We start from the raw sequence: 13,032 nt of genomic DNA, 5'->3' as shown, positions 1-13,032 counted from the left end.
CATAACTTATTGTACGTAACTAATTCTTCACAGTTCTTTACTTGTTGTGATCCAGTAAGTATACAGTAAATACTCTTCCTTTGGTCTCCTACTGCAGAGAAATCAATGCAAAGTCTCAATGGCTAATATTCTGAGTAGACCAATCAAACTTAGTATTTTCCATTGAACTAATGACAACTGTCTTGACATACTGGTTCCAGAAAGATGACATTATAACTCTAGACTTAAATATCTGAAGATGTTACTTTAATGAGCTAATTTCACAGGACATCTTATGAAATATCCCTGTAGAATTTGCTAGCAATCTCTGCCCAGTGTGATATAAATGATTAAAAAAGACCAGAAGGGACTGTGGTTTTCTGAATACTAATTTTATGACTCGTAATTAATACTATGACTAATCATCAGACTGGTATTAATCTCTGAAAATACAGCAGTACTACTCAATGACAGAAGCTTTCTAAGTCTATGCTTATACATCAATAAAATGTGGACATTCCATATTACAAGCAGCAAAGAGAACTCAGAAAAATCATCGTGCCCACAACTGAAAACAATTACACGCACACCTAATCTAAACATCTAAAAGAAACTTCATAAGAATACAATCCTTTCATAAAGGTAAGCATTACAGACATCAACACCATACAATAACCCTCATGTCTTGCTTTGTACTGAAGAAAAACTGAATGTAATATATCAGGTTAAGAGGGAGATAGTTACAACACCCTACTCTGAATCAGCAACACTGAGGAAAAATAAATTTACAGCATAGCAAGACACTGTAGGAGAAGAATATTCAAGATGAAGAGTCCAACTACTGAACATTTGTAGCTGAGCATTCAGTCACTAGGAAACTCAGCTTCCCTTCTCTTACACAGTAACCTTTGACATACAGTAAAGAGCAAGTTCCACTGATGGCAAAAGTAGTTTTCCTGTCATCTCAAGGTTTTATAAGGTATTGACCTTCTCCTATGCGCTAAATACATGCTAACCAGCTTATCACTAGTAAGACATTACATGGACATGAAACTAAAGATTAACAGGAAGAATGTTTCAAATATTTGGAGCTGTTGGAAAGGGTCCAGAGGAGGGCCACGAAGATGATCAGATGGCTGAAGCGCCTCTCCTGTGAAGAAAAGTAAAGAGAGCAGGGCTTGGAGAAGAGAAGGCTCCAGAGGAGTCTTTCAGTACCTAAAGGGTGCTTATCAGGGGGGAAACTTTTCACAAGAGTAGATGGTGACGGGACAGGGGGGAATGGTCTTAAACTAAAAGAAAGAGGTTTTAGATTAGATGTTTGGCAGAAATTCTTTACTTGGAGAGTAGTGAGGTACTAAAACAGATTGCCCAGAGAGGCTGTGGATGCACCATCTCTGGAGGTGTTCATGGCCAGGTTGGATGGGCACTGGGAAGTCTGATCCAGTGAGTGGCAACCCTGCCCACAGTACAGGGGTTGGACACTAGATGATCCTTACGGTCCCTTCTAGCCCAAGCCACTCTATGATTTAATTCTTTTTCTACTATTAAAAACAGGTTAAAAAAAGCTCATTTTTGCTACTCAACTATCAAACCAGAAGTATTAATTCTTAAACTTTAGCCCAGACGAACAGCTTCTGAAAAACAAGCGTTCTCATAACAGTTTCAAACAAATTTCCATAACCCAGAGATGCAATAAATGATCTGATAGTATTCCTGAACCTCTAACACTTAAGCAGCAATCACTAACTGCAGCTAGAAATAATTAACAGGAGTTTACCAGGCTCCAGAGATGCCATTTAAAACTAAAAATCAAGCAACTAAAGCGTAAAATACTACTCACAACACACAATCCTTAATGAAAACTGAACTAAAATATCAAGTTAACTTTTAGAACTGTACCCACTTTATTCTTCTTCCCTCAACATACTTTCTGAATAGACCGATGAAGCTCAAGAACTAAAAAAGTCAACTATTCAACCCTAAGGTATCAGAGAATAGAAAAGTTACCTACCTGTAAAGAGGTTTCATTGTTAACACTTCCTTGTCAGAACACAAAACGCTCCCCAAATTCCCTTCACAAAGTGCAATATCAGCACTTATCCAGTAGTAGTAGTGCCATAATTTCTCACTCCACCACTACAATTAGAATTTGAAATGCTATGATATGCTCTGAAGTATGGATGTCCAACCTTTTGATTTGACTGGGCCGCACTGATTGAAGAGGTATTGTCCTGGGCCGCATATTAGAAAAGTTTTGTTAATTTTATCTTTTAATATATTTTTAATTCAAACAAAAAAACTAACAAAAACAATGAACTAGCAGGTTGGATATATATGATGGGGTTGTTTACTTAGATAAGAATCTGGGGAAACCTCATTGTAGCACTCTAGTAACTAAAGGGGCCCTTCAGGAAAGACAGAGAAGGCCTCTTTATCAGACAGTCTACTGTCAGGACAAGGAGTAATGCCTTCAGACTAAAAGAAGAGATTTAAATTAAATGTTAGGAGGAAATTCTTAACTCAGAGGTTGGTGATGCACTGGAACAGCTTGCCTAGAGAAGCTGAACATGTACCTAGAGATGTTCAAGGCCAGGCTGGATGGAGCCCTGGGAAACTGGATCTAGTGAATGGTGTCCCTGTCCATGGCGAGAGGTTGAAACTAGATCTTTAAGGTCCTTCTCAACTCAAATCTTTCCATGTGTACTTCACTTTCTGTCACATAAGTGGACTACTTAAAAGTAGCAGAAAAGCTATGGCATGACTTCAGTAGATTAGTCAAAATCAATTCATTTAATTTTTAAAGTAGCAAAAAACAGATTTTTCTTTATCTTTTAAGGCCAATTCATCATCATGAGATTGCTTTTGTACATAGGTTCTTTACTCTTATCAGCACAATACTGAGTCTTTAAGCATTAGGCAGAAACAGCACATATCACACACTTATTTGTTTAGAGAAAGAAGTAAGCAGCAGAATACTTTCCTTTTGGAAATATACAGATTCAGGTTCAGAAAGTTAGGAGTCAAAGAAATACCACTATTTTTTCCAGTGTGAAGTGGAAGGACTGTGGGACGTGTGAATTTCTTTGGGAAGTTGTTTTCATGTCTTAGTTTGACCCCTGGGAAAACAATACCTCTTCCACAGAGAAACTGTACCCCTGTGAACAGAAATCTTAAGCATAACAGAAAGCTGCTTACTGCAATCTCAAATGAAAACAGCTTGTTTTCTTATTAGGAACTCCTTGCCCTGCTCCAGATTGTTTTAAGGATATCACTAACTTAAACGATGTAATAGAATAATTCACTGTATCTATATTTGCCTTCATTAACTATTGGCCTACAACAACGTAACACCCCAAAACATGAAAACATGACAATATTGAAATAGCACTTACTGTAATCACAGCTTTACTCAGACAGATAGAACCTCTGCAGCCATATTCTGTTTCATCTTCAGACTTGTAATAACTGAGTGTGTTGGTTTTCAGAACCACCCATCGATCTTGCCACCCATGAATGTAGTTGGTCCACTATAAAAAAAAAGAAAATCAAAAATCTGCTAATAGAAAAATACTGATAAAATAATTTTGTTGATATCTCCAAGTCTTTCAAGTATCAGGAGAAGGTTTTTTTTTTTTTTAAAGTTCTTCCCAGTTGAGAACATTGCACTGCTTCTGACCAGGCCTCTTAAAATCACTTTTGCCAATCACTGAAATACAGTACTAAAAATCAGTTGTTTCCCAGGAAAAGGAAGATAACAGATGTCTTCATTGCAACATTATTCCCAAGGCCTATTAAACAAAGGTACCAATGCACTGATAACAAACTGAGGGATAGAGGAGGGGAAAACAAAACATTCTACCTTGAATTTAGACATGTGATTTTAAACCGGAATTAGACAAAAGGCCAAACTGAAGCAGAATATGAAGTACTTTATATATAGAGTGATTTCTATGAAAGTGATTTTACTGAATTTTCTAACTCCTTTCATATGAACACATACATGCCATTATCCCACCAGTAGAGCATATAACCACTATAGTAACTGAAGTCATCAGTTCTTCATCAGTTTACTACTACCCACAGATACTGCTTCAGGTTTTAATTCCATAACCACTTCACCACTAAGAAGATAATTACTTGTCAGCAGACATCGAATCATTCTATTACTAAGATCTTTCTAGGGACTCAACATTCACATATACAACAAACTGACATTTCCAGGAACAAGTCCCGGATTCATCATACAAAGATATGGTCATGAGTGACTAATAAAGTCCTGATTATCAGTATCTTAGATTTGCTACAACTTCCCAACACAACTGAACTGCACCCTGGAGAAGCATACAGTATCAACAGAGCTATTCTATGCCTCTGATGACACACTGGTGCTAGGGCTTTGATTGCAGTACAAAAAATTACAAATTAAATAATAATGGAAACAGGAAAACAAAAGCACTGAGAATGACCTTATCAGGCAAGCATTAGTTTGATCAAAGCAAAGACTTTCCAACCACTATTCACCATTTTACCACATAGAAACAGGGAGGGGGAGAAAGTTGACTAATGGGATAATTTCCACGTTATACTACATGTATAAGTTGACATGCGTCTCATAACTGCAAGTTAGCTCTACTAATGACAAGAAGAAGTCTAAGCATTGAATAGGAAAATGAATTCTATTACCTGAGAAATTCCTAGCTATTTTCAAGCACAGTTGAGACCTACATTTACTCACCAAAAATAAACCTTTTTGTAACCTCCTAATAAACTGAACAGCTACATTCAGTATGAATGCTTCAGCTGTATTTAGTACATGAACCGGTAGCACCAACTGTTACGAAGGTATATTTGCGCTGCCTTCCTCTCTTTGTCTCTATTATATTCTCTGTTCCTATCAGATGTGAAGTGCAAAGCCCAAAGTTATCTTGGGCAAAAGAGTAAGGGACAGAGAGGAAAGCACCTTTCCTCCTTTGACACAGTTAAATGAGGTAAATATAGCAGCCAATCTTGCATTGCTGCTGCAATCAACATTGACTGTTGCAACCAAAATGTGACACGACTGAAGAGACTCCTTAAAGCATTCTTGCAGAAAAAAAGGTTTTTGCAAACAAAAGCCCCCTGGTTAAAGCACATATCTATCAAGACATTTCCATGGCAGAGTTCTTTGAATCCACCTTAAAACTTAAGAAAAATTGTAATGGAAAATGCCTAGAATTAGGAAACACTTAAGAGACCCATGAAATGTACTTCCAATAAGCTTCTCTTACCAAAATATTCTGTTTGCTTCAAAGCTTCTCTCTTTGCTGAGTTGAAAGATTACTAAGCATATGCAGAACTGCAGTAGACTTTCATTGATTTGCTATTTAATAACAGACAGTAAGATTTAAAAACAGATATGCTCAGTAGTCAGTTTGAAATGGCATCATTCTATGTTAATTAATTTGTCTCAAGTATTACTGAGGCATTAACTAGCAAAAGGTAAAATTATCCCTCAAGTATATTCACCACAACAGGTTTTACCATACTTTGACTACTGAGATTACATCTCCTGGATTCTCACAGTAAGGACAGCGTCAGCTACATTCAGAATAATTATTTTTTTGATAAGTCTTGCACACAGGAACATTCATAAACATAAATTCCAGCAGAGATCATGACTTCACCTGTTACTCCCGTACTTGCCAACATAAGAACAAATCATATCCAACAAACGTTAAAGTTTCTGAAGTGAGAATTCTCTAATCAAAAGAAAACATCGTAAAGAAAAAACCTATGCAACTAAACCAAAATCTTATGTTTTAAGTTCTGTAACATCTCATGACTGTCTCATGCTCTCCCATCCCCTGCAGATGACAGGATCTCACAGATGAGGGCCTTCTTCTCCCATCTCTGGGTTTAGGAACATTTTTAGACTGCAAAGTCTTCATGAATCTCCCTCCCCCCAAAAAAAGCAGAAGACTGCCTCATTGTGACTGTTTTCTTAGCAGCCAGGGCCGGTTATGAACTCAGTATCCCATGACCTGTGTGCTCCATGCAGGCTGATGCCTGGCCTCACCACACAGGACAGGAAAGAACTTTTTTTTTTTAATTCAACATCATTCTGAAGGTACTTTCTATAAGAAGAAAATCTTTTTGCTTCCAAACTTAGTAATTCAATACACAACTTTAAAATTGCCCCAAAGTAAAATTTCCCAGTGTCACCCAATGCATACTTGCAAGTCATCTCATTTCCACCGATAAAAAAATAAATATCAGCGCTTCTATTTAAGAAGGGAAACGAGCCGTAGTGCCCTTTTCCTTCCTCCCCTCCCCTCCTCACGTATCTCCTGCTGCAGGGCTGGTTTATGGCACTGTTTTGATACTCGCACCGAAGGCTGCGCCGCTTCTGTGCCCGCTCCGGGTGAGCGACGAGCGCGGGCCCCGCGCAGCTCAGCGGGGAGCCCCGCCACACGGAGGAGGCGCCCCGCGCCGCCGGGGACCCGACTCTCACAGCGGGAGGAAGGTGTCGCCCCTTCCAGCCCACCCAGGGCTCGAGGCCGCGCCGGCGGCTCCGCCCGAGGCAGGGGTCCCTCACAGCACCTCCAGGGGCTGGGGAGGGGCTGCCAGGGCCCGCGCGAAGGCGGGGGGAGGTGAGCGGGCCCCTCCCGGCGCAGCGCCGTCGGGGACGTGCCGGTGCCCCCTCCGGAGGGAGGGGGCGAGGGAGGCCGGCGCCGGTGCGGCTCCCTGGCAGCCTCCGCGGTCAGGTGGCAGCTGCTCCGACCAGCGCCTCTCCCGGGGGCGACCGAGCCCCCTCCGCCTCGGCCCGAGCCCCGCAGCAGGGCGGCGAGGGGCTGACAGCCGGGCTCCGCCGGCGAAGAGGGGGCCGGGAACCGCCGCGTAGAATGGAAGCGCGAGGCCGCCGGGCGCGACGGAGCGGAGCGGCTTACCTTGCTGAGCACCCCGCAGAGCTCAACAGGCAGCCCGAGCTCGGTCTCGGGGTCCTCCTCGGAGCCGGAGGAGTTCCAGCTCTGGTTGTCCGACATGGAGACTCGAGCCGCAGCCACCGCTGAGCGGGGAAGAGCCGAGCGGCCCCTGCCCACCGCAGCCTCAGCGTCTCCTGCCGAACAGCCGGGGACAGCCCGCAGCGGCTCTACCTGAGCGGCACGGCTCCGCGCCTGCCAGCGGCCGAGCGGCCTCGAGAGGCGGAGGCTCGCGCTGTTCCCTCAGAGCAGTTCCGCGGCCCCGGCCCGCGGCAGCGGCCACAACATAGAGGTGGCGAGGGGAGGAGGAGCGAGCGCACGTCCGCCTGCCGCGCACTCCACTCACAACGCTGCTGCTGCTGCTGCTGCTGCTGCTGCCGCCGCCGTTGCCGCTGCCGCCGCCATCTTACGCGAGGAGGGGGTACGCGCTCTGCCACTATTTACCCGCTCCGCCTCCCGCCCGGCCCTGCTGGCGGAGCCGCGCGCTGCCCGCCGGGAGTTGTAGTCTCCCCGACGATGTCCCAGGCCGCCGCTGCGCACGGCATGCTGGGAGTTGTAGTCCGCCCTGGCGGCGATCCCCCTCCCGCTGGCTCGTGGCCGCCATCTTGGTCTCATCTTTCCCGTAGTGCTGGTTTTGTTCTCTGGTGAGGCGGGGTACTCTGCTCCCTCCTTCGAGCGTGGGGCAGCAGTGCTGCCTGGAGCGGTAGGAGCCGAGCGGAGGGCGGCGGCTAGCGATCTGCCTGAGCTGTCAGGTAGCCCGGTCCCGTGTTTTTACGCGCCTGCTGTTGTCGTAGCTGAGGGTGTGAGAGAGTACGTGGTGTTTTTTCAAAGCTCTGTCTGAGATGCATAACGTTTTTTGTGGGGGTAGAACTGTTTGCAGAAAGAAGACATGGGAACTAACTGTTTTACAGCGTATGAGCAGATACTGTGGGTTAGAATGGAGTTAACGTTTGTGCTGGCTCATCTTTTTTGCTTATTTCTTGGGAAAAAGGTGTTAAATAGGTTTAGTGGAGGAAGCCTCCGTTTTACAGTGCATGCTCCTGGCTGTATTGTAAGAACAATGCTATAAAATTTGATTTTCTCTGACTACCTCTCTGTGACAAATAGTTGTGTGATTTTTCCATATGATGCTGCTTGAAGGTTTGCACTGAGAAACTACTCTCTTTTTTGAAAGAGCCTTTTGTCACTGATGTACCTATGTATATGTATTCTCTCTTTATAAGATAGATAAAATTTTAATAACATTAGTATCATCTCAAAGTCTTTTGTATAAGGGTATCTACAATGAATTGTAAATGCTCTGCACGGAGTCAGAAGTAAAGCAGCAGCACATCACTGTCCTAAACAACTGGAAATAAAGGATGGTCACAGAAATTTTAGTACTTACGTAGGCTCTGAAATGCATACTTTCATGGCTACTGTGGGTACTGTTTTTGACAACTTTCAACCTTAGGAAAAGTTGTTGAGAAATTAGGCCCTTTGCTTCATCAGTTGTTTGGAAAGAAACTGTTATTTTTGCTTTGTATCTGTTGCAATGTACTGCATTTGTTAAGCAGGGTGGCTGAGGTTTGTACATATTGATAAGCACGTTGATGAAGTTAAGTGGCACCACTTTTAAAGTCATTTTTCCCCATTAAATTGTGAATGAATTTCTTTCTCTATTCTGATCTAAAAGCAGGGAGTGAAGAGACATGTCCGAGCAAAGCCTTTGGCAATGGCAGTGATGTGTACTTAGCCATGCACCTTGACTTTCTTTCTAGGATTGACCGCTTGGCTGCAGTTGCTGTTACAGATCGAGAATTGCAGAATCATAGGGACCTCTGGAGGTCATCCTGTCCAGCCCCCTACTAAAGCAGGTTCCTTAGGGTAGGATGCACAGGAAACTGTCCAGGTGGGTTTTGAATATCTCCAGAGAAGGGGACTCTGCAGCCTCTCTGGGCAACCTGTTCCTGTGCTCTGTCACCATCACAGTAAGGAAGTATTTTCTCCTATTCAGATGGAACTTCCTCTGTTCCAGTTTGTGTCCCTTGTCCTGTTACTGGGCGCCATTGAAAAGAGCCTGGCCTCATCCACTTGACTCCTGCTCTTTAGGTATTTATAAGCATTGATAAGATCCTCTCTCAGTCTTCCCTTCTCCAGGATGAACAGTCTCTGGTTTCTCAGCCTTTCCTCATAAGGGAAATACTCCAGGCTCCTAATCATCGTAATAAGATTGTCTCTTATCTTCTTGGTTTATTCTCCATTTTTACACCTGCCACAACCTCCTAGAATGTCTTATTTTTTTCCTTTATTTCATTAGTTTGTGTTCTTTAAACATGTGTTGAGAGTGTGAATAACCTGAATTAAATTAGCTCTTTTCTGATATTCTAACCATCCTTTTTGTGTATAACTAGTTGCCTATTTCTTTTAATGAGGTCAAGTTACATCTACATTAGCAAGTATTGTGGTGCAATGGGAGTAGATTTTCAAGGAAAAGATTTGGTGCTGAGGACCTTAAGTTCATCCTCTATATATTTTAAGACATTTTTCTTCATACTAGCTCTAGTCTGGTCCCATGGTAGAATGTCCATTAGCAATTGGAATACATCACATGTGCTCTGTAATTAGTCTAACCATTTAGTTTATGAAGAATCTGATTTGCATGCTCCAAGGCCAACTTGTCATACAAACCAAAGCCGTGTTAAGCAGAGATGATCAAACTGATAGGCTGCTGTAGACCACACATTCCTCTCTTTCTCCTGCTGTGTCTTCTTCATAGAATCACAGAATCATAAAATGGCTTGGGCTGGAAGGTAGCTTTAAGATCACCCAGTTCCAGCCCTCCCTGCTGTAGGCAGGGACACCTCCCGCTAACCCAGGTTGCTCAAAGCCCCATCCAGCCTGGTCTTGAGTGCTTCCAGGGAGGGGACACCAACAGCCTCTCTGGGCAGCCTTCTTCAGTGGGCATTTATTTTGTGCTTCTTTACTGTAATCATTCTTTCGTTACAAACCCTTGTTTGTGCTTTTAAGACACAAGGAGTACTGTCTTCTTCAGTTTAGAATAACTTGTGAAACATTGAATAGAGGCAAGAAAAGATACCACAGTTCTTTGCCTTTGAAATAAACTTGGGCAACAAGGCTTGTGAAGGGCTTGGAGAATATGCCCTATGAGGAGAGATTGGAGGAACAGGGGCTGTTTAGTCTGGGGAAGAGGAGGCTGAGGGGAGACCTCACTGCTCTCTTCAAATACCTGAAAGGTGATTGCAGTGAGAGCGGGGCTGGTCTCTTCTCACTGGTGACAGGACAAGAGGAAATGGCCTCAAGCTGCGCCAGGGGAGGTTTAGGTTGGATATCAGGAAAAACTTCTTTACAGAAAGGGTTGTTAAGCACTGGAACAGGCTCCTCAGGGAGGTGGTTGAGTCACAATCCCTGAATGTGTTTAAAAACCATTTGGATGTGGTGCTCAGGGACATGATTTAGCGGAGGGGTTGTTAGGGTAGTGTGTTTAGGTTGCGGTTGGAGTTGATGATTTTGAAGGTCTTTTCCATCCTGAGCAATTCTATGATTCTATAGTTCTATGAACTTTTGATTTCTAAAGTCATGAGTTTTTTCTAAACAGAGCCATAGAGGAGTTCAAAGCAGGATTTGCAGCAAAATTATACCACATTTTGCCTGCAGAAAATTTATTAGAGGTAGGTAGTCCACTTATTTCATTTTGTTGGCTATTTACATAAGTGAAGAATTATCCAAATAGCTTAATGAATGGCATTATATACATATTTTGACATCTTCATTTTGGGTACGGCAGCAAGCAGTCTCTTACCTGTTCGTTTCAGAGTGTGAATTCCCTTTCAGAAGGCTTGGATTGTCTGTAATTTTAAAGTCAACGATTTCAGAAAAGACATAATTTTAGGGCTCTGCTTTTCAAAAGCTTGTTCTGAGTACTTGGTTAGGATACATATTTTCAGAGAATACTGGGTCAGCTGCTACCTGAAAAATAATTCAATTTGGCTGTCTCAGCATAAGCATTTGGAATTTTAACTTCTGTGAATCCTGACCCAGCTTTATGTTTAGTATTATTAGTTTATCATGTACTTCGGCTGATTACAATTACAAAAAATATTTTTCTTAGGAGATTGGCTTTTCTAGAAAACTAAGACTTTATTATTAATTGAGAGAGGACAGTGAGACGGTAGAAGTTTTAAATGTTGCTGGTAGGGAACCCAGATAGTTAATGTTGTGTATGCTCACATACTGATAACACAGTTGCACAGTTCTTCCTGCCAGCTCCATTATTTCAAATCTCTACGGGATTAAAACTGACAGGAGTCCTCTTCTGGGGGCCGCTCAGTAACCAGAACTCTAGTAACTGTCACCCCCTGTGGCTGAAAAGAATTGAGCTGATAGTTCAGAAGGACAGTCTGATGTGCTTGCTTGCACATGTCTTTGTTTGTTGGTGGTTTCTCCTGCTGAGAAGCAAAGACTTTTAAAAGCAGCTGATATTTAAATTATGATTGAGGAAACGTGTTTTTACAAGGAAATAAGAGTTAAGGAGCTTGTTAAATTTGACCCTTCAGCCAGAATGTTTCCTTGCCAAATGAATACTCAGTAAAGACAGGTGCAGCAAAGACATTTCTTGATGGAAAACATTCCTGTTCAGGGTACAATTCTTATCTCACCCAAATAATAGTGAAGTCAGGTAGAATGAAATCAAATGCACTAATGGACTTTGTAGTACAACCTTTTAAGTATCAGAGATGTTAAAAATATCCTGGTGGTGTTGAGTTTTTCTAGTTTGAACGTATGCTTGTTCTTGTCTTAGAAATTCGAGAGAGAAAGCAAAGCATTTGTTGGAAACACATTTTTCACTCGGCTTGGCTATACTGATGCAATAATACCTGTACCCAGGTTGGTTAGCTGCAGTTTTGTTCTTTAGTGGTGGGTGCTGCCTCCAAACAGTTACATGCACAGCCTAGGTGAAGAAGTTTCTCTACGGGAAGTGGAATAAAAAGTGTAGCTATGTGGCCACCTGTTCTATCTTAATTAGCAACTGGAAAAAATCCAAAGTGGTGTTGATTTAAAATGTTGATTTGAGTGAGTTGTAGTCTTACTGAGAAGGTCTCCTGTAGTCTGTTTATTACTTATACAACATCTTTGTTCTGAGGTGGCCAGTGATGTGGTTTCCAGCAGTAATAATTTCCAGTCTGAGGAAGACATTTGAAGGTTTAAGTTTGAGAGTTACTCTTTAATCAGTCTGTTTGGCTTCTTTGTTCTGTGTTCATTTTTCAGATTCTTCAGATTCTTCAATTCTTTTGTATTCCCTTGTATTCTATTGTCAAAACAGTTTTCATGAGCAATAAAATGTTAAAAGAAGGGGAGAAGCACTTGATCTTCAGTGTGTATGTATAACTTGCTACTATACATTAGTATATTTTATATTTTACATTTATATACATTTTTTTGCAAATAAGTGAATGAGTTTTCCTAAGTTCTAGAGCAGTAACTGCTAATGATTAAGTATCCATTTCATTAGTTTGTTTTAGTAGTGGAGGCTTCTAGCAGCATTAAGCTTCAATTCCATCTCAGTTAAGTAGAAAGCGAATGCAAAAGGTGGTTGTCTGTGACTTCTGTCGTGTTCTCACTAGGGAGGATCACTTAACCAGCTTGCCAGTTTTCGTTTGTATTTCTTGTGACTTCTTTGATTTAAGTGTGAGTTATGGTGAGGTGCAGACACAGCAAAGTTTTATGACAAGTGTAGTTCCTGAAGTAACTGAAATTGCCTCTTTTTGAGTCTTAAACTGCTGAATTACTCATTTCACTTAAGATGTGTGAGAGGTAGATGTTTCACTCGAGTTTGACTTCTGAGGATCTTCTTTCATATTCTTCACAACCATATTTGGCATGAAAGTCATTATTTTAATAATTGTTTTAAGTACAATATGGAAGAATTTTTTTCCATCTTACTGAACATTTATAATATTTGATAATGAGTCATTTGTCAAGTTTATTTAAGAAGCAGGGATCTCATATATATATATAAATGGGAGTGTATATGTATAATTACTTCAGAAGAATATTTTTTTCTTTTTTCCTTTCTTCCCTTTGATGTTCCTAG

General features: G+C 41.8%; 2 protein-coding genes across 9 annotated transcripts in view; one reads left to right on the top strand and one right to left on the bottom strand.

Annotated features, from left to right (window-relative positions):
* The window catches only part of COL4A3BP (collagen type IV alpha 3 binding protein), a 74,214-nt gene extending 66,985 nt beyond the window's left edge, over window positions 1-7,229 (bottom strand). For both annotated transcript variants that reach the window (XM_021381478.1, XM_021381479.1), the window contains exons 1-2: window positions 6,906-7,229; window positions 3,372-3,506 (exon numbers count right to left, since the gene is read on the bottom strand). In XM_021381478.1, the coding sequence (XP_021237153.1) occupies window positions 3,372-3,506; window positions 6,906-7,001 (231 nt within the window). In that variant the 5' untranslated portion in view covers window positions 7,002-7,229. The remainder of the gene's footprint in view (window positions 1-3,371; window positions 3,507-6,905) is intronic.
* Window positions 7,257-13,032, top strand: part of POLK (DNA polymerase kappa) — a 37,279-nt gene continuing 31,503 nt past the window's right edge. The window contains exons 1-2 of one of the 7 annotated variants that reach the window (XM_021381472.1): window positions 7,501-7,690; window positions 8,699-8,829. The gene's annotated coding sequence lies outside the window, so the exon portion shown is untranslated. Of the gene's footprint in view, window positions 7,360-7,499; window positions 7,749-8,698; window positions 8,830-10,539; window positions 10,610-12,209; window positions 12,317-13,032 lie in introns of those variants that run through there. The other 6 variants (XM_021381473.1, XM_021381477.1, XM_021381470.1 and 3 more) reach the window with 6 other exon arrangements.

This window comes from Numida meleagris, chromosome Z (genome assembly GCF_002078875.1).
Source record: "Numida meleagris isolate 19003 breed g44 Domestic line chromosome Z, NumMel1.0, whole genome shotgun sequence".
In the NCBI taxonomy this organism is placed as follows: Eukaryota; Metazoa; Chordata; class Aves; order Galliformes; family Numididae; genus Numida; species Numida meleagris.
Note: the sequence above shows the minus strand (reverse complement) of the source record. Positions and strands in the feature narration are given on the sequence as shown.